Here is a 27,297-nt window from a genome sequence, read left to right as displayed (position 1 = left end):
AAAAATATCAAATATTATAATTTAAAAAAAAAATTACAATAGTGAAATTCCTTGTCTTGGGCTGCACATTATATATGTTATAACATTGAAACATGATAAAATTCAAAAAATTTCAACTAACTTCAAACACCATAATAAAGCATAGGAAACCTGAATTCATATTAACTTGAACTTGTATTGTACGTATAAATGTATCAAATGTCTTAAGTATAAATCTAAAATAAGATGTTGTTTCTAAAACTATACATTGAGCCTATAGTTAGCATTCCACCATCGGTCCAAAAGTTTTTCATAGCAGCGTTGTACATACAAAAGGAAAAGCTTTTAAACCAATTTTGCATTAACCCAATAGATCTGATATTTTATAACCCTTATATCCTCTTTGATTGTAAATGTGTCTTGGTCTTGAGATCTATATAACTCCACGGCATAGCCCTACACATCAAGAAACCAAAATTACTGCCATCTACTATTGTTACTGTCTAAGGAAGAGGCTAAAAAAGTAAGTTATGGTTACCAGTAAGGCATTGACAAATTTTGATTGAATTAACTGAGAGCTTTTATTATGAATCCAACTAGATGATGTAGTTGCCTTATGCAATGAAAGCATAAGATATCTATGCACAAAGAGAAGGAAAAATCTATGCATGAAAAATATTAACAATAAACTAATGTACTTCAATTGAATCATATGCTATTTACCTGCATTACTTGTCTCTTTTGCATTTTTTTTTTCAAATCAAGTCACTAACATAAGTTGTCCAATCAAAGTGAATTTCGTTGATCTCATCTTCATCATAAGTATCTTTTTCATTAAACTAACATCAATAGACAAAAAACTATATTTATTTGTCACTCTTTTAATTCATAGACTTCATTTTAACCACATTTCCCTGTAAAATCTGCAATAAGTTTAAGCTATGTTAATGATCTAACCTTTGCACAAAGTATACTTTGATATGCAATAATCTCCTTCATGAATCGCATGACATAGTAGCCACATTCAACATTACCAATTTGCATAGGCACCTTAACATCATTCCATTTCAAATTAATCTTTTTCATTTGCTGTCCTTTTTTGGCAAGAAACATTCGAATCCCACTACAAAAAAATACAAATCAAATATGAAATATTAAACTCAATAATTATATATATAGCAAAAACCACTAGTATACTTATTGCTAAATATCTTTAATATACTTACACAGTTACAATTTTTTTTATATCAACACTGATTTCATTTCTCACTGAATTCAAATAATGAACAACCATTGAGGGCAAGTCGATCACAAGCAAGATCCAATGACAACTATTAACAAATGAATAAAGAGTTAGAAAAAAATACTAATTAAAAAGTAAAAACTAAGTAGATAAACAAAGATATTTAAAGCAACAAAATAACTAACCTAGGATTATATGGTAAGAAGATAAATTGTTTTGCACTCAATTCTTGGAAGCGATTAGCAAGAGTTTTTGCTTTCTGTTTGAAAGTACTCTCATCCAAAAAAGAAAGAGTGGTAGGATGAATGAACCCAAACTTTTCATTAATTAGCCTGGCCTTTGTTTCAGCACAAAGATATCTAGTATATAAGAAAAAGTGCTAGGTCAATTAAAGTGAAACAAAAATATTCGACAAAATATAAAGCATTATTGAAGTATCATACCTCATGTATACAACAATGCAGTTTTGTGAAAGCTCTTGCATATCAATAAGATCTTGAATTTCCTCCAAAGTGAGATATGTATGCAATTTGTAACTAAATGTGTTCTCAAAATCAACCTTAACTTGGGAACCAGGTTTCATAACTTTCTTTACCATTTTATCAAAAACTTGTATGTCAGGAGGTTTTTTTAAATGTTTGCTGAACTATGGGAGAGTTTACTTCCTCATTCACCTCTAATTTTTCCTTAAAAGGCTTGATGACTGATTTAGACACCTAGAAATGCAAACATTCAAATAAGATCATTACTTAAATTTTAAATAAAGAAATAAAACAAGAATTAAAGCTAGTAATATAGGCCAGGTATCAATGGGGTGTTTACTTCAGCATTCACATCTAATTTCCCCTTGGAAGGCTTTACAGCTGACTTAGACATCTAGAAATTTAAGCATTCACATGTGGTTACAATTTAAATTCTCAATTAAGGAATTAAAAAAAAAAGTAATATATGCCAAATTCAATACCTTGTTTACTACAGCAGCTGGGAAACAAGCTTTTTTGGCCATAATACCTGTTGTCCTAACCCATCACTGACGTAAACAAGCTCACTAGTCCGGATGGGAAGATGGGCATCTGAACTTAATACCATATCAATTACAACTAAAAATTTGGCTTCCTATACTCCAAAATAGTTCCAATAGCAACAATGTTTTCTTTACATCCTACAGCCAACTGACAAGTTTGATCCTAACAAAAAAAAGTAATAAGATTATTAAATATGCACTTAAAGTATAAATTCAAAAGATTAATTTAATTACTTGAGTGTGCATACCTAATTTTTTTGCTTTTCAAAAATTGGATCTGTTTTGTTATTTGTCTCATTAGATACATCTTGTGATCCAAATATGTTGCTACAGACATTGGAGTGTCTTGCTTTTGGTGAAGATTTTGAGAGATCATGAATAATAGCTTGCATCTTCACTATTTTTTCATTCAATAGCCTCTTCTCTCTTTGCCAATCAGATTCTAAATTAACATTGTGAAAGAAAGAAGATGGGTTGACTCCTCTTCCCTTCCTTGTAACACGCCCATTACGCTCAGGCTTCTTTAATGCTTGGGCCAAAATATCATTCCCACTAGATGTGGTTATAACCCTTGATTTTGCTAGCTGGGTCAACTCATCCTACAAGAATATAAGACCATTCGCTACAAGAAAAACAGGCTACTATGACAGAATTTTTGTGATAGATATCAGAAAATTAGTCATTTATCACAAAAATATGACACGCACATGATAGAATTGTCATATATCAGCAAGGCATGATAGATTTGTGATAGTTTCTTTATCTGTCACTTGCACATGATAGCATATTCATATAGTAATGAAACGGTGAGTTTAAGATTGGCCAATTTGGGCATTGAACGACACCGTGTCTTGAAGCCTTTAAAAAAATTCTAAGTATTGGACACTCCTTTGAACTTCACACAGAAAACCCTAATTTCTACATCCAAACCGAATCACACAAAAATACACTATCACACTTGCCGACAACAAATTGCTGTTGTTCGTATTTGTCGTCATCTTCATCCCCACTCCACTGCTTGCTAGCTATTCCCATTTCCCTTTGTTTGTTTTCTTTAACTAAGATTTTATAGCTTGAACAACCGATATTCTTCAAGTTCGAGCCATTATTATTGACTTCTTTCGCGAGAGGTAAGTGATGAGTTCTTTTTTTTTAAAGAGACAACAATCGCCATAAATTTATCAAAATCCCTAAAATTATGCCAAAAAAAGGAAAAAAATAAAGCCGCTCCATGGCCTTAAGGGACTGACTTCGAGTTCGTGGACTAACGTGCCAATGACTCCGCTTTACGGCCTTCGTGGAACGATTCCGTGACAAGTGAGTGGCAGCGTGCTATTTACGTGGAGTCGGATCGGAGAAGATTGTACTGCGAGGAGTTGGCGACGTCAGAAAGACGGTGAGTTAGCTGCTACGTCTTCGACTTAGGGTAAAATTGTAACAGAATTTGAGCTGAAATTTAGTGAGTTTTGAGTGGTAAGACGAGGTTTTGAGGGAGGAAAAGGAGTGTTTGGCTGGCGAGAAAGTGAGAGAAACTTTTTGGGTGTGGAGTGATGGCTTCTCTGTTTTTACTTCTTTATTGTTCTTTATTGAGTAGATGGTGACGATACAAACTTTTAACAATGTTTACTTAATTAACTGGATAACAATCTTGCATGACTATTTTGATTTATTAGATAAATCAATTAGAGAAGAATGGAGATGTTGTTGCTCAGGTACGACCAATTACAGCAGTCTAGACTCTCTGCCCTGTCTTTCTTTCAATGTTGTTGGCACACTGAATAATTTCCTTAGTGACAAGTTAACCAAATTTAGAGGTATATGTGGTTTTGATTTGACTTACTTTTAATGAAATACAATTAAGGAATTTTTCTGTTGTTTCTAGGCCTTTTGAAGAGTTCGGATTGAAGCAACGTTTGCCTTAGCTAATACAATATCTAAGGTATTGTTATTATTCTCACCTTTATTTATTAAATATATTGAGCACATGGTAGGTCCAATATTGTATGTTACCAAAATGTATGCAAAATCTATTCACCAGAGGTATTCGCATAAAGTGAATTTTTCTGAGAAACTATTCTTCAACTGTGAAAATTACTTTCGTAGTTCTCAAACCCATTACAATTGATTGGTGCTTGTGTTTTTCTATTAGAAAGATATCTTCTGTAAAATCTTTGTGAACTACATTTTTGGAAATGCAAATGCTTTGTGTGGTGGTGATTGTGCTTATTTGCTTGGTCTTCTAGCATTTCAGTGAAATGATTTATAACTAACTTGTTGACAGAGAAACTAGGCCATTTATGGATGCACTGATATGAATCCTATAATTTTTCTCTTAATTGACATGTTGAACTTTTTGGAAGATATTTTTTTTTATTTGATTTGTCACATATTGTGCTTTATTAATTGGAAATGTTTTGGTTTGTGGACCATGTTGCACTTACCAGTTCTCAATATTGATATATGATAAATACACACTATTGTATAGGAAATTGATTGAGCTGGTTTGCTCCATCTGGTGAAATTTTATAAAAGTCAAAGGTTTGATGAGAATATTGGACTCCCCAAGTGAGATTCTATCTAAGTTTGAAATTGTGCTGATATCATTGCTGCAGCACTTTGTTAACGTTTTTGTTTTCTGCTGATCATTCCAGGCCAAATGATATCCGTGATTTTTCAGAGTATTTGTTCTTGAGGTAATGCCATGAGGTAAGGTATGTAATGAGTTGTGTGAAGTGGGATGTGATAATAATTTTGCCCTTGCTTCATGTGATGATGTGATGAAATCTCACATAATTTGCCCTTGCTTTATGTGATGAAATCTTTGGGTGGTTTGTTTATTTAGTGTTTTTCTATTTCTTTTTATATGCTAATTTCCATAGTTCTAGAGCAAGTCTTTCTCTAGTCATTTTGAAATACTTCCACATGCTGCTTCTTAGCCAAGATTGTCTTGCCCTAATGAACAAGTTAAATGGATTTGCGTTGCTTGGAGTCTCAGTGTAATATATGTGTTTTAGAACTTAGATTGATAAACAAATTTGAACAAGTACAGTGGAAGAAAAATAAAGAGAAGATTGAAAAAAAAAGAGTAGAAATAAAGAAAAGGATGGTGAAACTTTAGGAGAACAGGGGAATCAAGAGAAGAGGATAGAGGATAGAATTTTGATGAATTTTATTTAATTATGTAACAGAGGTTTTATGTTGTTAGATGTTGTGCATTAATTAATTTGTAATCTTGGAAAAATACTTCATCATGAATTGGATTAATTGTAAGTGGCCAATACGCTAATATATATTCTTCTGGCACTCATCTAAATGTAATATGTGTTTCAGGTGATGTTGGTGGCTCTTGTGAATTTACTATCAGTGTTCTTTTTCCAGATTAATTGTTTTTCTAATGATGGGGTAGTGATTGAATATTGTAGAGAATTTATGAGCTATTGTTACGGATTTGATTCACCACGTATTTTGATGATGCTATTTGTTGGAAGTTTCAAGTAATTGAAATTTTTAGTATATGGTGATATTTGGTATTCGATAGTTTTTATGAATTTGAATGTAATTTTTATTTCAGTTAATTCAAATTTTAAAATGTGGCTTTTGTTATTTCTATTTCAAAATTTTGGAATTTAAATAATATTAATTAGTATTATTATAATTTCAAAATTAAAAATAATAATTTTATTTTTTAAAACCTTAAATCTCATGACAGAGAATGTGAATCATTAATATATGAAAGATTTTGAAAAAGCCCACCAAATTCAATATAATTTAAATTACTTGCTAAAATTTCCAACTAATTCTCAAAAGCCTTGCAAAACGACATCGCTTGGTTCGTGATGTATGCGTGATAGATATACACTGTCATGGGAACATGTGATAGATAAAATATTGTCTCGGATTTATCACAAGGGCTACAATGATAGATGAAAACTCTGTCATAACTCATAAGGGGGGTCGGATGACAGATACTCTCTGTCATGGTAGCCTGTTTTTCTAGTAGTGATTATTCATGCAACATACAAGGAATTGATGGAAAATTGCTCAAAGAATATTATACTTACAATTGTATCCACAACAGGTATCACAACCAGATGATATCCACCATTTGGGTTTTGACGAGCCCTTTTCCATGCTACACTTCTATCCACTTTCAAATTGGGATTTCCACATTCTTTTTTCTAATTCCAATAGCAATGTGACCAATGTTAAACATACATCAACTGCTAAAAATAATTATAATTTTTTATGAAAAAAATACTTACTATTTCTTCTTCTAATCCATTATAACCTTTTCAACCAAGGTGATGGTTGTAAAGATTTAGTGCTCGTCTTTCTTTTTGAAGGCCACTAAGTGTCTAATGCATATAATACATATGTTTATTAGCATTGACATAAATAAAATATAAAAAAATAATGTTCACAATAATAAAAAAGGATTACCTTAAATTCTTTAGATAATCGATCATTAACAAATGCATCCCAATGACCTTTTTGTATGAAAGAGTACAATAGTGGTGGGTTACGCAAACGATTTGGATAGGCTTTGTATTTTTTTACATGTTGTGTGAGATTATATCTAAAAGAACGAAATGAACTTCAAGCAATTTGCAAACATTGTCTTTTAAATCGATCATCCACATCAAACGAACTCTGTAAGACATGAAATATAAAGACAGTTTAAAAAAAATTTTCATGCCTTTGCAAAATGCATAATATGTTTATAAAGCATACCTGAATGTATTCCCATATTTTTTTTCTTTTGAATTCTTTGGTACTTTTCGCAAATCCATCGAAAGAATGGAAACTAATGTCTTAGTGACAGCACCAATTGTACTAATAACATTATGTCTCTCTTCACCCACCAATTGTCCATCGCTATTAAATCTAACTCTCTCTCTTCCCATCACTACGATTCTTAGTAACACTCTCCATCTTGACAATTCCTCTAGTCTTATGTATCTTCTTATTAGTATCAAAGTCTTCTAAATCAAGATCTTCTACATCAGCATCAACATCATCTATATCATCCATGGACATAATATCATCATCATATTCCTCCATGGTCATAATCCTGCAAAAGCACAATGCAATATTAAGTACTCATTTGTCACATATCAATAGATAATTTAGCTATTAGGACATCATTAACTATAATTAATTTAAATAAGCAAAGAAGTGAAATCATTAAAATTCAGAAACAATAAACTACATTCTTATTTTACAACACAAACAATTAAGCTTTCCTAATTGTTTTATTATGAATCCAGATCTTCTCACCATCATCACGCTTGTAATTCTTACTGTCCTTCTCCCCTTTCTCAAAATTTTCAGGATTTGGCATCATTTTAGGGAAATGGAGTACAACTGACCACCTTGGATCTAGTTGGTCAGTTAAAGACTTGCTTTGCTTGTGAGGCTAGAATAAAACGATCTGATTTATGACCTATACGATTAAGGTCAACTAAGATTGTCCTAAGCTCATCAACTTTAACACCACTATGACTCTCAACCCAATCACACTTAAATATGGGAATTTGGATCATGTGATATTCGAGCACCCATATCTCTTTAATGACTCCATAGTAAGGCATTTCTCCAAAAATAGGATTCTTGTCCTTGGCACTTGTAATTTGCTCTGTTTCAGCTACAAGAGTCACTCCACTATTTTGAGTGGTTTTATCATTATCACGATCTTTTATGTGAAAACGGTAATTATTAATAAGATAACCAGGATATAAGAATGCATGAGGCCAATGTCCTTGTACTAGCCATTTCAATAAAGATGATTTGGATGACTGATTATCGTTACCATTTGAAACCTATAAAATTTAGAAAAGAAAATAGTTGAAATTATGCCTATACATAACATTTTATAGAAATTTCAGAAATAAAAGGAAATAGTTTATTAAACATTTTCTTGTAACCAGTAAATGAAGTTTCGAGCATGTTCATCTCGTAACCACTTCTTGTTTTTAGATTGGCGAGGATAATTCAATTTCAACCATGTCATATGCATCCTAAGATTAAGATTCATAATAAAACGAATATATTAGTGATGAATCTACATGGTTTTAATAAAGTTAAGATAAGAAAACTTACTCAATGTAAGGTTGAACTGCTTGTGTGTTCCGCAAAACATAATGGTGTGCTTGCTTCCATTCGTCGCGATCAATATCACTTAAACGACCACCAAGAAGCGGACCCTCAGTTTCTATATTATTCGTCCTTGCAATTGGAATTCCAATTGGATCCACATTGGGTAAATATTATGTGCAATGCCTCCTCTACAATGTAACATTCAGCAATACAACCTTCGGGACGATTTTTATTCCGCACATACCCTTTTAGATCTTTTAAAAATCTTTCAAAGGGATACATCCATCTAAGATATACAGGCCCACATAATCTGACTTCTCTAACAAGATGCACAATTAAATGAACCATGATATCAAAAAATTCAGGAAGGAAATACATTTTAAATAAATTAATTGTGACCACAAGATCCTTTTGTATTTGGTTTAACTTCTCTACATCCACAACTTTGCTACAAAGATCATTGAAGAAAAAGCAAAATCTAGTGATGGCATATCTAACATGTTATGGCAAAATTCCTCGAATAGCCAATGGTAGGAGTTGTTGCATCAAAGCATGACAATCATGAGATTTCAACCTAATAAGCTTTAATCACTCATTGATACAAGATTTTTAAAGTTTGAACAGTATTCTTCAGGAACCTTCAGATTAAATAATGTTTCGCAAAACATTACTTTTTCCGCTCTAGTCAATGAATAACATGCAGCAGGTAAATAAGTGTGATTCCCTTCTAATTCTTTCCTAATATTGAAATCAACAAGGTCCAACCAAGAATTAAGTCCATCTTTTGCTTTTCCTGGAATGTTCAATAATGTACCATATATACTTTCGCACACATTGTTTTCAATGTGCATTACATCTAACATATGGCGAACATGCAAATGTTTCCAATACTGGAGAGAAAAAAATATTGATTTCTTTTTCCAGCAAATTTTTTCATCAGAATCTAATTTTTTACGCTTTCTAGTTTTCTTCCCCCATGAGTTTTGAATCCCTTCAACCTTTCTTAATGTTTCTTCACCACTTAACGGCTTAAAAGGAAAGTCTCTTTCTGGTTTACCATCAAAAGCCTTTGTTAAATCTCGAAACAAGTGAGATTCTGGGAGATATCGCCTATGGCGCATGTACACATTTTTCTTCCCATGCTTAAGTCTATAGGACTGTGTATCTTTCCCACATATAGGACATGCAAAATATCCTTTAATTGAGCATCCAGACAAGTTCCCATAAGTAGGAAAATCACTAATTGTCCACAACAAGACAGCCCGTAGAGTAAATAATTCTTGTCTATATGCATCATAAATTTGGACACCAACTTCCCACAAAGTTTTCAAGTCATCAATCAGTTGTGACAAATAGACATCAATATCGTTACCGGGCTGTCGTGGACCAGATATTAGCATAGTCAACATCATGAATTTTCTCTTCATGCATAACTAAGGAGGAAGATTATAAGTAATCATAACAATTGGCCAACAACTATACGAACTGCGAAAGTTTTATGGGGATTTATCCCATCTGTAGAAATAGCCAGCCAAAGATTTCTTTCTTCTGCAGCGAAATCTAGCCATTTTTGGCCCATTAGCCTCCATGACAGTGAGTCAGCTGGGTGACGTAGTTTGCCATCAATCACCCTTTCATTGGCATGCCAAGTTAAGTCTTTTGCGATTCGAAGAGATTGAAACATCCTCTTAAACCTTGGTATAGGAGGAAAATACCATAAGATTTTAGCAGGAATTCCCTTACTTTTATTGGGACTCTTCCATCTTGACATTCCACAAGTGGGACTTGCAGATAAATCCTTATATTCTTTTCTATATAGGATGCAATCGTTGGGACATGCATGTATTTTTTCATATTCTAAGCCTAATGCAACCATAATCTTCTTTGCTTCATATACAGATAAAGGTATTTCATTTTTATCAGGAAGCATATCTGATAAACAACTTAGTAAATCTGAAAAACTTTTGTTTGACCATCCATTTCTTCCTTTAATGTTGTAAAGCCTTATTAAGGCCGATAACTTAGTGAATTTCACACAGCCAGGAAACAAAGGTTTTTCAGCATCTTTAAGTAGAGTTTCGAAAGACTTGGGGTCACCATTACAAGTGTCAAATGCACCATTAACCATTTCTACTGTATCAGCAGCTTCATCATCTTGTTGACTGCCATCAAATGAAGCTTTTACATTTGATGGTCGTCTACTAGAAGCTCTTTCTCCATGCCAAGTCCATGTCTGATAGCTTTGGTCAATACATTTCCAATAAAGATGATTTCTTATCTCAACAGGTACATGAAAGACCAAATTACCACATGCTTGGCATGGACATCTTAAAAGTTCAGGATTACTAGCATGAAGTATTGCAAACTTGAGAAACTCATTTACCCCATTTTCATATTCTATAAACCTTCTATCCATCAACATCCAAGATTTATCCATATTTAAACTATTAACTTTCCTGCAAATGTATCACATAATATTCATTTAGTTTTATTAATATTAAAAAATGATATTGTTTGCAACCACAAGAACAACTGATAAAATTATAGAATTAACCCCAAAAAATAAGGCAATGAGCTTACAATTTTACTAATTAAGCAACTAGAGTGTGTCTAATATAGTTTATAAAATAAATTGATTCTTTCAAAATTGAGAATGAAAGTGAAAATTATTTGTGCGTTCTTTCTTTGTTGAATGAGAACAGATATAAGACTTAGTATCAATTAAAAATACAATTAATTCAAGTATAACACTAAAATTATCAAACTAGAAAGAGAGAATTAAAAAAAATTATCAAAATTAAAAGAAAAATACCTGAAATTCAAGAAGCAAATGAAGCTGAAGCAAGCTGAACTTCTTCGTGGGTTCTTCTTCGAGAGAGAATGGAGATGAAATTTAAAATTGAGTGATTGATGAAAAAAATGAGAGTTGACCGTCATTTATAATGAGAATGAAAATGTATGAAACAGACCAAATTATAGCAATAATCACTTCTTATAGTGAGTTTACAGACTCAATAAAAAAAAATCTCATTAATTAATAAAAATCAATAACATTACTTCTAATCTGCAAGCAATTTGAGAATTGTTGCAGTTCTGTAATTTTCCTTTGTTAAAATGTATTAAACATACCAAATTGAAGCTAAGTGCATTACGTTAATATTATCACGAGAAACATCTCAATAAGATGCTTGTTAAAAAAAATAATCTTTTAAAGAGACATTTCATCAAACAAGTAATGTGCATTCAAATAGCAGAACAGATACGACACTTGGAATCAATTAAATCAACCCTAGATTGTTTAAAAATACAAATAATTCAACTATGACCCTAAAATTATCAAACCAGAAAGAGAGAAGTAGAAACAAATTATCAAAATTAAAGGAAACAATACCTGAAATTCGAGAAGCAAATGAGGCTAAAGCAAGCTGAAATTCTTTGTGCGTTCTTCTTCGAGAGAGGATTGAGATGAAATTCGAAATTGAGTGATTGATAAAAATGTGAGGTGATTATTGAAAAGAAAGCAAGGGGAACGAGTTTGAATTTTCTTAAAAGAAACAAATATGTTCTAAGAACGAGACAAAGGCAGTATAGTGCGTTTTTTGTTTTTTTCTTAAGTCAATAAAAGGAAAAGGTAAATGGTAATTATTCAATAAAAATATAATATATTTTCTACTTATTTGGTAAAACATCATAAGTATTTGACGTTTAAATAAATTGTCATTTATATTTCACAATTACTCAATTTTTCACAAAATGTCATATATATTTGATATTTCTTAAAAATTGTCAAATAAAAAATGTCAAGTATTCTTTTTTTTCTTGTATTGATAAGATAAACGGATTGATGGAAGAGAGAGAAAATACAAGTGAGAGAGCAATTTATAATTCGTTGTAGAATGGAGTAATTTTGTGGATACTTTATATGTGTGTTCTTTTAATAGGTGATTTGTTTTTAAAAAAATCTTTGTTGTGCATTGCCTAATTTGACAATAAATCCTAATGAAATTGCTATATTCTTTGTTCAAAGGGGCGCAATAAATCTGCATATTTTGATGATTAAGAAGGATTTAACTCTTACTGAATTGCTAAAAAATTAAATATATGCTTATACAAACTACTTTCACCTACAAAACACTCTTAGCTGTCTAGCTGATTTAAAAGCAAATTGAGGAGCCCTAATCTTATATTTTCATTTAAGAATTTCACGTGAATTTATATCTTGTTAAACTTCCATGGTTAATGCAGTTATTTGAATAATTACAACTAATTCACTCTTTCTAAGTCAAAGAATTATCCTATTTTGCTTCAATTATTTCACCTCAAGTCTTTGAATGGTCAACTTCTGTTTTATTCACCCTTTTTGGCTATAAATTCTCAAGGTGGCTCCTCCTAGATGGTCGGAAGGTGAATGCAAAGGCAAGGCTTGTTGGTTTCCCTCAGCATGAGTAGAAAGACAGGAGAAAGCCGCAGCTAGCAAGATATCAGAAGCAAACTCATCACCCGAATGTGATGCGACTTCTTAATGAACCCTTGCCAAGTATCTATATGTTATCTTTTTCTTGTGTTATATTGCCATTTTAGATTATAGAACAACTACGACAACTGATAAGTGGTTTGATTGCTCCCCTTAATTAAATCTTGCTAAGTTGCAAGTAATATGTGTGATCATATGTGTTAAGGTCATTATTTATAGAGTTGATATTTTATGGCAAGTCTAATTAAATTAGAAGTTTATTTATTGCATATCTTGTAATAGGGATTAATTTATTAATTCCCTAATTTAGTGAGATTCCAATTTATTAGGAATATTTGTTTCCTAATTTAATTAGATGTCTATTTTAGCAAGTCAATTAATGGTGGGATTCTATAATTGGCGCATGAGATTTATTTAGAGCTAAAAGTTGGTTCAAACAGGAAGTCATTAAATGCTCTAGATATTTCTTGGGAGACAAGCAAGGCAAGAAGATCAGATTTATTCCTATTCAAATTCATGGGAATTATAAGAGGAAAGAAACTCTTATTTGGAAAGAATCCAAGTCTTTTAAGACTTGCTATTTTGGTGAAATCCTAGTGCCTATATAAAGAGAGGTATTTCACAATTGAAGATGGCACAACACAGAGCATAAAGCACAGAAGCAAAATTCGGCGTCCTCCCCAGAGAATCTGGATTTGGCGCATCATGTTATGTTGATTTGTTTTCTTATCTTCTGTTCATCTCTGCGGAGAGTCTATGTGGATCTTGGATCACTAGACTTTGAAGAATTGAAGAATTGCTATTGATCACTTTGCGAAGTGCCTTAAGGATCGTGGATCAAGAGGGGTAGCGATTATTCAAGAGAAGCAGATTTAGTCTAAGGTTGAGTAAACTGTATGGTGATAAACTGTAAGTGAGAGTATTAAGTTTGGTAAATCCATAGGTTGTAACATCTCAACTTAGTGAATTGCTTTTTATCTAGGCGTGGCCTCATGGATGTAGGATTGGTTAATCTGAACCACGTAAAAATCTCCGTGTCATTTATTTTCTGCATTTTATTATGTTTTTGGAAAATTAATATTTTTTATGCGGATGAACAGTATTCATGAACAGTAACAGTGAACAGTACTTCCGGAAATAATTAAGCTGTTAATTTTTAATTTTTAATTACCTACATCTATTTCTAATAGATCTAAATTCCAAACAATATGCATTTTCATATCTGTATTTATCTGATCGTAGGCATTTTCATATATGTATTTATCTCCAAGTTGAGGAGAATATATTTACTAACAACTGTGTTTCCAAATTGCCTTAAGAAAAAAAACTGCACATCATGTTTAGCAACAAATTTTTATTACTATTTCTACCAAATTTTAATTTATTTCCTCCCTGAATTAAATGTTGTACTAGTAGCTTAATCACAAAGTAGCTCAAATCAATCAAATAACCTTAGTGCAGAAGGTTGAATTCAGAATTTCTCAAGTCCTTATCAAGCTTTTCAATCATAATGTTATCGAATATGTGGCATGAACTTGTTAATTTCTAGTTGCATTCGGAGAATGTATAATATAATCTTAATCACTTGCATAATGTTCTTCTTCATCTTCTACTTAAAGGTAATGAAACTTCTAACTAATGAAACTTTCCAGTCTTTAAGTTATGAAATATGTGGGATTGACTTGTAAATTTTTTGTGATATCCGGAGAATGTATGGTATAATTTGAATTCATTGGCATAATCTTCATCTTCATTGGCTTTTAAATTATGAAACTAATATATAACAAACCAATGTTAAATCCTAATTATCTTTAGTTTTTGAAATCGATGAGGAGATATGAAATTATTGTGTGGTGTATTTGAGAGCTTTAGCTTTGAGAATATTGCTTCATCTCTTCTAGAATGATGTTGTTGTGCCCTTTGTTGTGGCGAGACATTGACCTTCCATTGAATTTTTTGTCAAAGCTTCAACTTTATTAGATGTATGCCTTTCTTGATGAAATGTCTGGGTCTATCCCGTGGTTTGATGTTAATGCTACTAGTGAAGAAGATGATGTTAACGCCATAATCGTTCTTGTTCAGAGTAAAATAGGCAACCAATTGCAGCAAGATTTTTCATTTCCTATGTATGATTATAAAACGATTCTGAATATAGTTTCCAAAAGGATCCTATATAGCGGCTATTATTAACATTAGAGATGGTGCTCTCGTTTAAGTATGTTGGACATCATAGGTAAGCTACAATACATAGATATGGGTTTGGGACCATCCTACTTCAAATCTAGATCTGCAAAGCATAATCACCCAGCTTTCTAAGTGTGGAGACATGCTAGGTTCTTGGAAGTTGGAAGCTATATAGTGCTCAATACTACTACAATTTCAATATAAAAAAAAAATTATTTATTAACCAAACTTGATTAGTACTTAAAAAATAAATTATTTCTTAAGCAAACTTGTTTAGAACTTAAAGGATCTTAATTAAACTACATATTAATTTCAATGACAAAATCTTGTTGGAATAAGATTGTCTATGACAAAATAGTAACAAGACGTTATCCACATTTCAACAAGATAAAGCCACCTACGTCGCCAATAAGGATTCACATATAGAACAACAACGATTCCGAATATCACAATTACGTATGATATTGTAAATGTGATAAAGAAACTGTCCATGTCAATTAAATTATCATCCCCTTCATTGCTAGTTGAAGCCTCCGACATAGTTGCTAGTGATCTGCAGATAGGCAATGGTAGTCCACAAAGAAAAGGATTTCCATCATAGCTACTCTTGTTGAAGGTTGCAAATTGTGCAGTCCATTCTGGGATCTTGCCTGATAAGTTATTGTATGCCACAATAAAAATAGCTAATGTATTTAAATCCACAAGTTGATGAGGGATTTTCCCACTCAATTTGTTATAGGAAAGATCCAAACTTTCGATATGCCTCAAGTTTGAAAAAGTTAAAGGGATTGTTCCTGTCAAGTTGTTGTGTGATAGATTCAATGTTTGAATCCTGGTCAAATTTCCAATTTGAGGAGGAATATGACCAACTAGCTTATTACAAGAAAGATCAAGTCCTGATAGGAGGCTAAGCACTCTTCCTTGGTAAGCGTAGGCAATGTTCTTTGTTGTGAATTCAAAAATTTCAAGGATTTTCTTTTCTACACTTCCCTGAGGACCACTGATGGAAAAAGATGTTTTAAATGGCTTGTCAGGACTAGAATTATTGTTGTAACTTTCATGAAGTGTGGTGTTATCAAAGCAAGAAGGAATAAGACCGTGAAGATTATTATCAGAAAGATCTAACAATTGCAGTTGGTTTAATCTGCACAATTGAATTGGCACTTCACCTTCAAGGTTATTGTGAGCCAAGTTAAGGTGGCTTAACTGAGAAAGCCCATCAATCCAATCTGGAATGCTCCCGTTCAAGTAGTTATAGCTAAGATCTAACGTCACAAGGGAAGAGCAATTAAAAAATGTACCTTCTTTTAGTTGTCCATGTAACATATTTTTCGATAGGTGAACTTGTTTGATAGAAAGAGGATAGAAACAAGATGGTAAACTTCCAGATATGTTGTTGTCTGAAATGTCCAAAATCTGAAGCGAATCAAGCCGACAAAACTCCACTGGAATAGGACCTTCAAGATGATTCTTGGGCATTACAATATGTTGTAACCCTTTGAGATTACCCAACCATCGTGGAATCTTGCCCGAGAGATTGTTATTATTAAGATACAATCCTTTTAATGAGGAGCATTTAGACAAACTTTGTGGGATCTCTCCTACGAAGTGATTGCCCTCCAATAGTAACCATCTCAAGTTTCTCAAGCTAAAAATTCTGGAGAAGATGTGACCTTTTAGGCTGTTGTTTGATAGCGAAAGAAACTCCAAGTTGACGCAACACATGGCCAAGTGATCAGGGATTTCACCAGTCAATTTATTATTGGATAAGTCCAGAAATTGGAGGAAGATTACGTTGCCAAATGAGGAGGGAATGCTACCATCCAAAGCATTCATGGAAATGTTGAAATAAACTAAACTTGGTAAAATATCTCCAATTTCTACTGGAATGTGGCCTTGGAAGTTGTTGTTGGAGACATCTAAGAATCTTAACCGCTTATGTGAATGAATTGGCAAGCGGAAAGGTCCTGCAAGAGAATCATTCACGAGGTAAAGAAATTCTAATTTTGTGTTGTTTTCCAACAACCAATTTGGAAATTCTCCAATCATCTTAATGTGTGAGAGTTCAGCTTCCTTCAGTTCATGTTGATGGTAAAGGAATTTGGGGAATGTGACACTATCCCCGTAATTGGAGGACAATGAGAGAGATTTTAACTGGAATTTTGGGGTCAAAGAATGTGACTCATTTATTTCTCCATTTATTTCGTTATTTTTCGCATCGAAAATCTTGAGTTTTGAGTGATTGAAAAGTGGTTCAAGTGAAACTGGGATCCGGAAATGATTGTTTGAAAGCCTCAGCTCTTCAATGGATGTCAAATGAACGAGGGGGGATGAAGAGATGCTTCCAGTAAGTTGGTTAAAAGAAACATCTAATATTCGGAGGGATGTCGTATTTGCCAAGCACCAAGGCAAGCTACCTCTTAAATCATTATTATCAATGTACAACTCTTGCAGATGCGCCAATGGGCAGAGGCCTGAAAATTTATTAATTCATCCATCACTACAACATAAAAATTAACAAATGCAGAGTATTCTTTCATATAGAAGTGATTGGTTTGTGTAATTAAATATTTAATTGAAAATTAATATTATAGATTAAGAAGGGAGGGTGGGAGCATCTGATTAACCTTGATCAAGAATCCTGCTGCTGTTAGTGCCAAGAGTAGAACCTGACAGTGATAAGTACTTAAGAGAAGGCATCGATTCACCGATGATTTGAAGAAAGCTAGTGTTGAGTGCAATGCGCGCGAACCTCATGTCCAAATGTTCCAAACTCTTGAAATGAGGAAAACCTAGCAGAAACATTAAACAATAAATAAATTAATAAATAAAAATTTTGAACACGTAGGACACCATTGAGTGAGTTCACAATCAACACTTTTCTTTTACCTTGACCGCTTAGGACGCCATTGACTTCACAACCAGACATCGACAGATTTTTTAACGAAGGGAATAATGATGCAATGCTTTGCAGAAGGCTTATATGGAGAGAGGAATCGTCCAATGTCAAATATTCCAAGTTGGTGAAATTGTGCAACTCTGTTTAGAATTATAAGGAAGAAAAACGAATTTAGCTTTATTAATAATATGGAAAATTACTTAATTAATTAACAATTTATTTATAAAATTGGCTACATATGTACCTTTTACTTACCTTGAGTAGTTGTCAGTGTAGCGGTAAAATTATTAGACTCCAAGTGAAGAGTGTTGAGGGATGGGAATGATCCCATTGATTGTAACAACTTGTTTCCATCTCTAATTCCAACTCCCGATAGATCAAGGCTTTTCAACTTCCTCAAGCCTCTGTAACCTGTTTTTTAACAGTAATTAGGATAGGATTGAAGATCAAAATTCATTGTTTAAATTTAGAGATAAACGAAATAAATGATTAGTTTAATTGGGAGTCAATTCGTATTTTATGCTTTGGAAAAAGAGCAACATCGTTTTTCAATTGATGTAAATATCAAAAGAACTGGAATCGAATCTTTGTTACACTCTATTTTTGAAATAATAGTGTTACGTTCTGTTTTTTAAATAATATAAATTCTCTGTTTCTCTATTTTTTTAAATGTTTTTGTACTTTTTGGGCCTTTCCTAATCAAATGAATTAAATTAATGTAATTGAATTAATATTTCAATTGTTTACCTCGAGAAACCTCAACATTGTCTATTTCGTTGTCGTTGATGTCCAACTCTTCTAAATTGCTCAGGGAATCAAATTCTGCAAACATGCCAAGACGCCAAGACTTAAGACTCAAAACAGAGTTAATTAATCAATAAAAACGAGTGATAAATTTTATCAATTTTAACTGGAAAAAATGATGAATTAGTCATGGGGTATTTGCTTCACAGTCAGAGTAATTTTTTTTTTAAAGTCGAGACATACGAAAGTACAAGATGGAATTATGAGAAACATTGAAAATTGTATTTATGAATTGCTTAAACTATTTTTCTAATATTGCTCATAAAAAAATTGAATTCAAAGCCTTCAATCTTATATTAGCATGTTAATGAAAGAGTTGGGAGAAGAGATGAAGTTTTAATTATGTACCTTTAGCATCAATACTTCCTTGCAATATATTATGAGACAAATGTAATGACGTTAATGATGAAAGACGAGCTACAGATGATAAGATGCTATTATTGCACAAGTTTCCTCTTAAGTCAAGCTTCTTCAACTTGCTCAATCTTGATAGCCTCTCTAGACCTGTAAGTAAAATCAAAACAGAGATCACATGTGTTTGGGGTAATTTCAAAATTAAACATTTTAATAATAAATAAACAAATTCTTCAAGCAATCGCCGAAGGCTTATATGGAGAGAGGAAGAGTCCAATCTCAAATATTCAAGATGGTGAAATTGTGCAACTCTGTTTAGAAGGAAGTAGCAGCGAAATTAATTAATTAACAGCTTATTATTATTATTATTATTATAAACTCTTTGTTTCTTTATTATTATTACTATTATTTTTGTAGCTTTTGGGCCTGCCTAATCAATGAATTAAATTAATGTAATTGAATAATATTTTAATTGTTTACCTTGAGGAACCACAAGATTGTCGATTTCATTGCCGCTCATGTCCAACACTTCTAAGTTGTTGAAGGAATCGAATTCTGCAAACATACCCAGACTTAAGACTTAAAACAGAGTAAATTAATTAATAAATTGAAAGAAATTAAAATGTCATAAGAATTTCGTCTAAACCAAACCAAATAGCATTTAATTAATTGATCGACAGAGTATATAAAAGTATGTTTAATTAGTATGTAATTCCTTCAGACTAATCAAATTAAATATTAAATTATGTCGATGATACACAAGTCTAGCTGGCATATATAAAATGAGAAAGTGGCTTAGTCTTACCTCGAACATCGAATGTCCCTTTGAATCCCGTACCACTTAAACCGAGAGACTTCAACTTACTTAAACCTGCAAAATAATAACCAAATGGCAAACAATTTAGCTAATTTGTAAAAGTTTACATTTTTTATGGTATTTGTAGTACCTTTTGAGACCATAAATTTGTCAATCTTGTTCCCGCCGATGTCTAGCTCCTCTAAATCTCTCAAAGAATCTAATTCTGTAAAGAGTACAAATTGAGTTGAATGTTTCAAACCTCACGAAAAATAAGATAAATTTCATCACTTTTAAATAATTAAAAAAAAAGATAAATTAGCTATGAGTGTTTGGTTGGCAATTAGAGTAATTTTGTTTTAACCCTAAAGTTAAGACATACGAAAGTTCAACATAAAATTATGAGAAACAGTGGACATTTATTTTTGAATTGTTTATAACCATTTTTTTTCAATACTACTCGTAAAAAAATTGAATTCAAAGCCTTAAATCTTAATTTAGCAAGTTAATGGAAGTGTTCGGAGAAGAGATGAAGTTTTAATTTTGTACCTTTAACATCAATACTTCCTTCCAATCTATTGTCAGATAAATATAATGATCTTAATGATGAAAGACGAGCTAGAGATGATAAGACGTTATTGTTGAATGCGTTCCCACTTAAATCAAGCATCTTTAGGTTGTTCAATCTTGACAGCCCCTCTAGACCTGCAAGTAAAATGAAAACAGATCATGGTTGTTGGTCTAATTTCAAAATTAATCATTTAAAAAAAATTGTCAAAATTGTCAACTGAATGAATATGCATATAATTGCTCGATCTTGATATTCAACTTAAATTAGGAGGGAGGAAGTAAATTAATTAAATTAAACGAAGCACCTTCATTCTCAGCACAACCGGCTATATTGTTCCAACTTAAATCAAGTGACTCAAGTTGTTGAAAGGGAGTAAATAAAGAAGCATTCAGATACCAGTACTCTCCCGAATACGTTTCAGAAAGGTATAGTCCTATCACTCGCCCTGTGGTGTTGCTGCACTCAACCCCTTCCCACTGACAACAATCAGTAGCTCCCTTATCATAAGGATCAGTGAAGAAATGTTTTAGTCGTAAAAGAGCAAATCTCTCATGATCCAAACATCCCTCACTCCACCCACCTCCAAATATTATTAATAACAGAACAAACATTATCACCGTTTTTTATTTTGAATCACCCATTCTAACTATATCTTTAAGTTCTAAAAAATACACATACTCTTTCTGTCTCTGTAACCAACTAGAGGGCTCTACGCTATTTGTTTATAACACATCTAACAATTTATACACCCAGCTTGCTTATAGTTGACTTATTTGGTTGTCTTCTCCAAGTCTTTCACGCGTTAATTTTCTTCCCATTCTTTCCATATTTGTTGTTTTGCTATAATTTTCCACAATGACGCGTTTTGAGCTATCAATAAAGGATAATTGAGAGAGATTGAGATGACAAATGGATAGGAACTAGGAGCGTGTGTGTTTAGTAAAAGAACGATTATACCCTTTTATTAAATATCAACCTAAAAACTAGCTTTAAATATTTATAATAAATAAAAATATGATGTTAAAAAATAATACAGAAAATGAATAATATATATTTGTAAAAAAGATTTATATGCCCATATATAAAATTAAACAGTATATGTGTAATTATCAAAACAAACATTAGAAGTGTCCTCATTTTTTCCCTTTGAAAAACCCACAATTATAAGAAAAGCCCAAAGACTTCCACATCTTTGGTTTTTTTTTTTCTTTCATTTGCATTTTGGTCCACATAGTCAAAAATTAAATTACACACATTTGCCAAAAGTAATAATAATGGGAACTTGTTTTTATGTCTTTGTAACAATTTAGTGCTGTCAAATCCTTATAGCTTTACATCTCTGGTTCAATTATCATCACAAGGCACAGGTACGTCCATTTGTAAACCAATCGATAGAGATCAAATTTCAAGTCATGAACTTGTATAGTTGTATTGTCAGCAAAAATCAAATCACTTTAGCAATTTGTATCGTCTAATTAATTAATGATCAATCTGAAATTATATAGATTGGCCGAATATACCCCTAAAATTAATTAATTTTACCGAAAGAGAATTATTAGACAGATCAAGTGTGCCTAGCTTTTGCATTGTTTTCTAACAATCAATTTGGAAACTCTCCACTCAAGTTAATGTGTGAGAGATGAACATATTCCTAATGATGTTGATGGAAGAGAAGTTTAATGTGCCACCATCTTCGTGACCAGACAATGAGATATATAGAAGTTATATAATTAGAATTTTGAGGGGCCAAAGAATGTGATTCGATTTTTGCATATATTTGGTTATTTCCAAGCTTGTTCAGTTTTGAATGGTTCAAGAATGGCTCAAGTGATACTGAAGTTTGGAAGTGATAGTTTGAAAATGTGAGATCTTCAATTTATAAAAGATAAATGAGGGCTGATGAGAAGATTTACCTGGGAGAAAATTATGGTCAGTAAAACAAAAAAAACTCTTGCAGCTGCATCAACTGATTGGCTTGAAAATATAATTCATCCTTTAGCTAATAACAATTAATGAACGCATAAAATCTTAAATCTGTTAACATAAACATTAAATATTAATTTTATTAATAGTCGCAGCCCTAGGCAGGCATAATTTGGTTATGAAGTCAATAAATCTATCCATTCTTAAAGACTATTAACCATAACAAGAATCAACTAATATAGTTTTTATAAGAGGAGAATATAGACTCATTACCCTTCATCAAGAAAGGTACCATTAAGTCTAAAATATTATAGTCAATGGCAGAAAAATTTACATGTGCGTAATTTATGACCGAATATTCTAAATTCTTCAAATTAAGATAACCTAAAAATTAAAATTGAACAAAAAATAAATCAAAATTATCACTTTGATCACATAATCGATGAAATTCAAGATATAATCAACACTTATTTATTTTATTTTTAAATTACCCCTTTTTTCATTATTATTTGAAGAAGGGAATTGTCCTTAAAAGACTCCCTCCGTCATATATGTAACTTAAACATTTTTTTCGAAATATAAATTAACTTAAAAGCAAACAGGCAATAAAATTATCTTTTAAGAAGACTTTACATCTAGAGAGGGGACCAGTCCATTAATGTCAATTCTTCCAAGTTGGTGAAATTATGCGACTTTATTTAATTAGGAGGAGCAACAACTTTAGCTGTATACGTCAGGGAAATTAATTAACAATTTACTTTAAGAATCGTTCAAGTGATGTTGAGATTTGGAAGTGATTTGTTAAAAATTTATATCTATTTTAGTAAGTATAGGAAAACTAAAACCTTTGAAAATTAATTAACCTAATTAACTAACTCTGAAATCTCTGTTCGCAGAGATCTATTCATGCGATTCTGCATCATTGTTCATGAGTTACTTTTTACACAATAATACATGACAATAATACTGTGGTTTGATCAACTCCAATTAATGATGTTATTTTGTAGTTTTTGGAAGTCATGGAGAAATAAATTTGGTCGGTGTCTTGATAGTTGCTGGTCAAATAATCGGGGATTGAAATGAATGGTATAATAATAATAAAAATAAGAAAGTTCAAGTTGACTGGTTTGCGTAATTAAAAAGTATGACTCACATCAGTTTCATGAGAGACGATAATGCGGTTTGATTCACTCTATAATTAACGATGTTGTTTTCAAATAATAAAATTTTCTAGCTTTTGGAAATCATGGAGAGAAATTAATTTGGTCGGTTTCTTGATTGATCGGTAGTCAAATAATGCATGACTTGGAAAATCATGATTGAAAAACCTTCCCTTGTTCTTTTATTAATTAACTTCATTAAAAAAATGAAAAAGAAAGTTACAAGAGAAATAGAGGTAAGCAGAACCTATACTCTAGAAAATGCCTCAGGGGCATAACCGATAATTTCATTTTTTTTAAGGGAAAAAAAAGTGCTGCATTGGACATATGCCTGATAATTTTGATGCATAAATTATATTTCGTTAAAATGAATAATTTGGCCAAATCTATCAGTTTTAAAGACTACTATCTGTTAGAGAGGTTTGTCATCAAAATAGTCGAAAATATTTTTTTTTATAAGAGGAGTTAAGAGTCATTGCCCTTGATCAAGAATGATACCATTAAGTTTAGAATATGACAGTTACTAGTTGAAATTAATCCATGACCAAATCAATGTTCCAAATTCTTAAAATTAAGGTAACTTGAAATTAAAAATAAACAAAAAAAAAAGTTCCGAAGAAAATCTCATTAGACTACATATAGCTTAAAACCTTTTTTTTAATTGAAATTAACTTAAAAGCAAATACTTAATAAAAATTAGCTTTCCAGAAGGATTTTAATTATATGGGGTGAAAACTAGTCCATTAATGTCAATTGTTCCAAATTAGTGAAATTGTGCAACTCTATTTAGTCAGGAAAATTAGTTAGCATTTTGTTAATTTAATTATTTATTTTGCCACATCCGTAACTTTCACTTAGCTTGAGTAGTGGTCAAAGTACGATTGTAATTAGACTAAAATTATTAACAAAAGTAAACTCATCACCAGAATGCGATGCCACTTCTTAACGAACTCAATTGCCAAGTATGTACATACTATTTCTTCTTGTATTAAATTCGCATTTTAGTTAATAGACGGCTCCTCTCAATGAAGTCTTGCTAATACTTTAATTCACTCATATTTCTTGGGTGGACAATATTAATACTAATTCTTTGGCTTATCAGAAACACAGCTCCAACCACTCTGGGGCAAATTGACGAAAATCTTCTTGAAGATGGTTTAATAATAAAAAGATAATTAATTCTCTGTATGATTTTGCGCTTGGCTTACGAAATTGCAGGGAGATTGATTATTAATGAGATTAAAGAAAGCCAAGTAAAGTTAGAGGCAATTAAACTCCTCCTTGTTATTCAAGACTTGTAATTTTTTCACCTCCCTAAGAATGAATATTAACAAACAAGAGCGATTAAAGTTAGGATAACATATACATAAAGGCCTGAGTTTAATTAATTTGTCTCGTTTTATTATTAATCTGTAGCCATGGGCAGCAACTCGCAACTTCATGTCATTCTGAACACCAACCTTTCTTTAGATAGAAAGGCAATGTATATGAAACTTGAAAGTAAGGAAATTAATTAAATTAAACATCTTATTCCTCTCAATATACAATTTGCTTATTAAAAAAAAAAAATTATTATTTGCATCTGCATATATGTATGCAGTTGATTTTGTATAAAACCGCCCCACTTATTAGATTTTTTCTAATTACAATATTATTCTTAGGTGAAATTACTAAAATAAGTATATAAATAATTATTAGTTTAATTATTATCTATTAAAATTGAGAATTTAAATTTGTTATGCCTTATAAACCTAGGAGATTTTTTATGTTCTTAAACTCTTTCCTATCGTTCAAATATTGCATTGATGGAGGAAGAAGATATGCAATGGGAAGAAATTGAAAACGCTGAATATGTTAGCTAGCTGGATTGAAATTCAAAAGCTTTACTTTTCATTGTTTTGGTGTTGATTTGATTTGATTTTCTTTTTCAAATTAGCAAGATAGACTTGAACGTGAGCATATTCTGGAAAGATATGGAAGTTGATATTATTAAAAAAATAAAAAAAATCAATCATCTTAATGTTGGAGGCAAGTTGTTTGAGGGTGCGTTTGGGATTGAGATGCTATAGTTTTTAAGCTACAGTTGTTGTGGGAAAAATGTTGTAACTATGAAACAAAAATGAGTAAATTTTAAATAATAATTTTGACAAAATTAATAAAGATATAATAAATTTTTCATCATATAAATAAAAAATTATATTAACTTAACTTTTAAGTTACAATAATTAGTGTTTACCAAACATTTTAATACTACAACTTTTAAATTATAGCTACAGAACCTTAATCTCAAACGCACCCTGACTAAAATATGGATCAACTTCCATTCATTTTAGAAATCTTACCATTTTTCTTGTTGTTTTTCGTTAAATTATATTTTATTCGCAAAAAATTAAATTCCACGCGTTTTCTTGTTGTGTAATTCGATGTACTTTTCTAAATTTTAAAAAACTTTAGTTGGTGGAGTCAACGGGGCTAGAAATTATTATTGTAGACTTGTAGGGCAGCTACCGGAGTCCACACGTTTTAATGTTTGTTTACTGTCACTCTCATTGTAGGTCATGTCCAACTCACTTAAGAATCCAACTTTGCATATACGCCAACACATAAAATTAAAGACTTAAAAAAACAGAGTTTTAAGTAATTAATAATTTAACTTAAAAACAAATTGAACGGAAGAATTTTATTATTGAATTCCACGTTGTGCGTTCTGTTGTTGTCACCTCAGTCAATTAGATAATCACTAAAAATCAACTCATACGAAGAATATGTGCGTTCTTTCGCTATGTTTCAGGGAAACATTGAAAGCACCAACAGCTGCAACATCAAAAGAACAATAGAAAAACTCCTTGTGCATATTCCATAATATTGCGACAGTAAATATCTCCATCCTCTTACAAACTGCATTTAGCGTAGGGCTTTTCAATACCAATACCCCAATAGTAAGGATGATGACTAGACTTTTGGACACGTGTATTTCTCGAAATTCCTTCAAAATATTGAGATAAATGCGAGGCGCTTGGAAATATTACTACACTTTTAATGGCAAAATTTTATTTCTTAAGCAAACGTGATTGGTACTTGAGAATCTTAATAAAGCACATACATGCATAATGGTTTTAAACTATATGTTAATTGAATAAAATTGTGTACGACAAAATAGTAACCGGAAGTCATCCACATTTTAACAGGATAAAACCACCAATGTTGCCAATAAGAGTTCACATATAGAACATTAATGCTTCCTGACATCACAATTACATAAGATGATTTAAAAATTATATGGACACTATCCATTATCATCTTTTTCAGTGCTAGTTGAATCTTCCGGCACAGTTGGTGGTCTGTTTTCATTGCAACTCCTGGGCAATGGCAATCCACTGAGAAAATGATTTTCCTCATGGCAATCCACTCTTGGGCAAAGGCAACTTTGAAAATGTTTTCAAAAGTTGTAAATTGTTTTAAATTATGACTATTATTAAGAGTTGAGTGGTAAGTTTAGAGTGTGATTAATAATTTTTTGAAATTTTTTACGGGTTTTTGTTTGTTTTTGCATACCATAAATAGTTTAATTAATTTGTCTCGTTTTATTATTAGTCAGCCGCTATGGGCGGCAACGGCAACTTCATTTTCAATTCAACTTCACTGCGTATTTGTTGTTCTTTTTCTGGTGCTATATTTGCTAATTTTAGTTAATAGAACTGCTACGATAATTGATAACTCAGTTGGAATCCCTTGGTGGACGAGGCTGAAAATAGAATTTGTCGAATCGTTGCCAAATGCCCCAATCAAA

General features: G+C 31.8%; 2 protein-coding genes and 3 long non-coding RNA genes across 6 annotated transcripts; 1 reads left to right on the top strand and 4 right to left on the bottom strand.

Annotated features, from left to right (window-relative positions):
- Nucleotides 1-183: 183 nt before the first annotated feature.
- LOC112097730 lies at nucleotides 184-2,156 on the bottom strand. The gene is made up of 5 exons (XM_024183120.1): nucleotides 1,666-2,156; nucleotides 1,408-1,581; nucleotides 1,206-1,310; nucleotides 937-1,102; nucleotides 184-435 (listed from the first exon to the last, which is right to left on the bottom strand). The coding sequence occupies exons 1-5, from the start codon at nucleotides 1,818-1,820 to the stop codon at nucleotides 325-327; spliced, it is 711 nt and encodes a 236-aa protein (XP_024038888.1). The 5' UTR covers nucleotides 1,821-2,156; the 3' UTR covers nucleotides 184-324.
- A 522-nt stretch (nucleotides 2,157-2,678) lies between these two features.
- Nucleotides 2,679-6,592, bottom strand: LOC112097743. Its single transcript, XR_002905221.1, has 3 exons — nucleotides 6,509-6,592; nucleotides 6,308-6,424; nucleotides 2,679-2,845 (listed from the first exon to the last, which is right to left on the bottom strand). It is a non-coding gene; the product is annotated as an uncharacterized LOC112097743 (long non-coding RNA).
- Nucleotides 3,142-5,702, top strand: LOC112097740. 2 transcript variants are annotated; one of them, XR_002905218.1, is made up of 4 exons: nucleotides 3,142-4,185; nucleotides 4,732-4,811; nucleotides 4,898-4,957; nucleotides 5,577-5,702. It is a non-coding gene; the product is annotated as an uncharacterized LOC112097740 (long non-coding RNA). The 2 variants fall into 2 exon arrangements; XR_002905217.1 differs by having other exon boundaries at nucleotides 4,898-5,702.
- Nucleotides 6,593-6,810: 218 nt separating the features above from the next.
- Nucleotides 6,811-11,945, bottom strand: LOC112097742. Its single transcript, XR_002905220.1, has 4 exons — nucleotides 11,734-11,945; nucleotides 11,155-11,210; nucleotides 6,978-7,317; nucleotides 6,811-6,896 (listed from the first exon to the last, which is right to left on the bottom strand). It is a non-coding gene; the product is annotated as an uncharacterized LOC112097742 (long non-coding RNA).
- Nucleotides 11,946-15,312: 3,367 nt separating this feature from the next.
- LOC112098117 (receptor-like protein EIX1) lies at nucleotides 15,313-21,035 on the bottom strand. Its single transcript, XM_024183735.1, has 8 exons — nucleotides 20,729-21,035; nucleotides 20,403-20,558; nucleotides 20,005-20,079; nucleotides 19,863-19,928; nucleotides 19,538-19,612; nucleotides 17,890-18,039; nucleotides 17,628-17,792; nucleotides 15,313-17,474 (listed from the first exon to the last, which is right to left on the bottom strand). Exons 1-8 carry the CDS (start codon nucleotides 21,033-21,035, stop codon nucleotides 15,313-15,315), a joined length of 3,156 nt encoding a protein of 1,051 aa, XP_024039503.1.
- Nucleotides 21,036-27,297: the final 6,262 nt, after the last annotated feature.

The sequence above is a fragment of the Citrus clementina genome, unplaced genomic scaffold, assembly GCF_000493195.1.
Source record: "Citrus clementina cultivar Clemenules unplaced genomic scaffold, Citrus_clementina_v1.0 scaffold_5, whole genome shotgun sequence".
Taxonomy (NCBI): Eukaryota; Viridiplantae; Streptophyta; class Magnoliopsida; order Sapindales; family Rutaceae; genus Citrus; species Citrus x clementina.
This window is presented reverse-complemented; position numbering and strand designations above follow the sequence as displayed.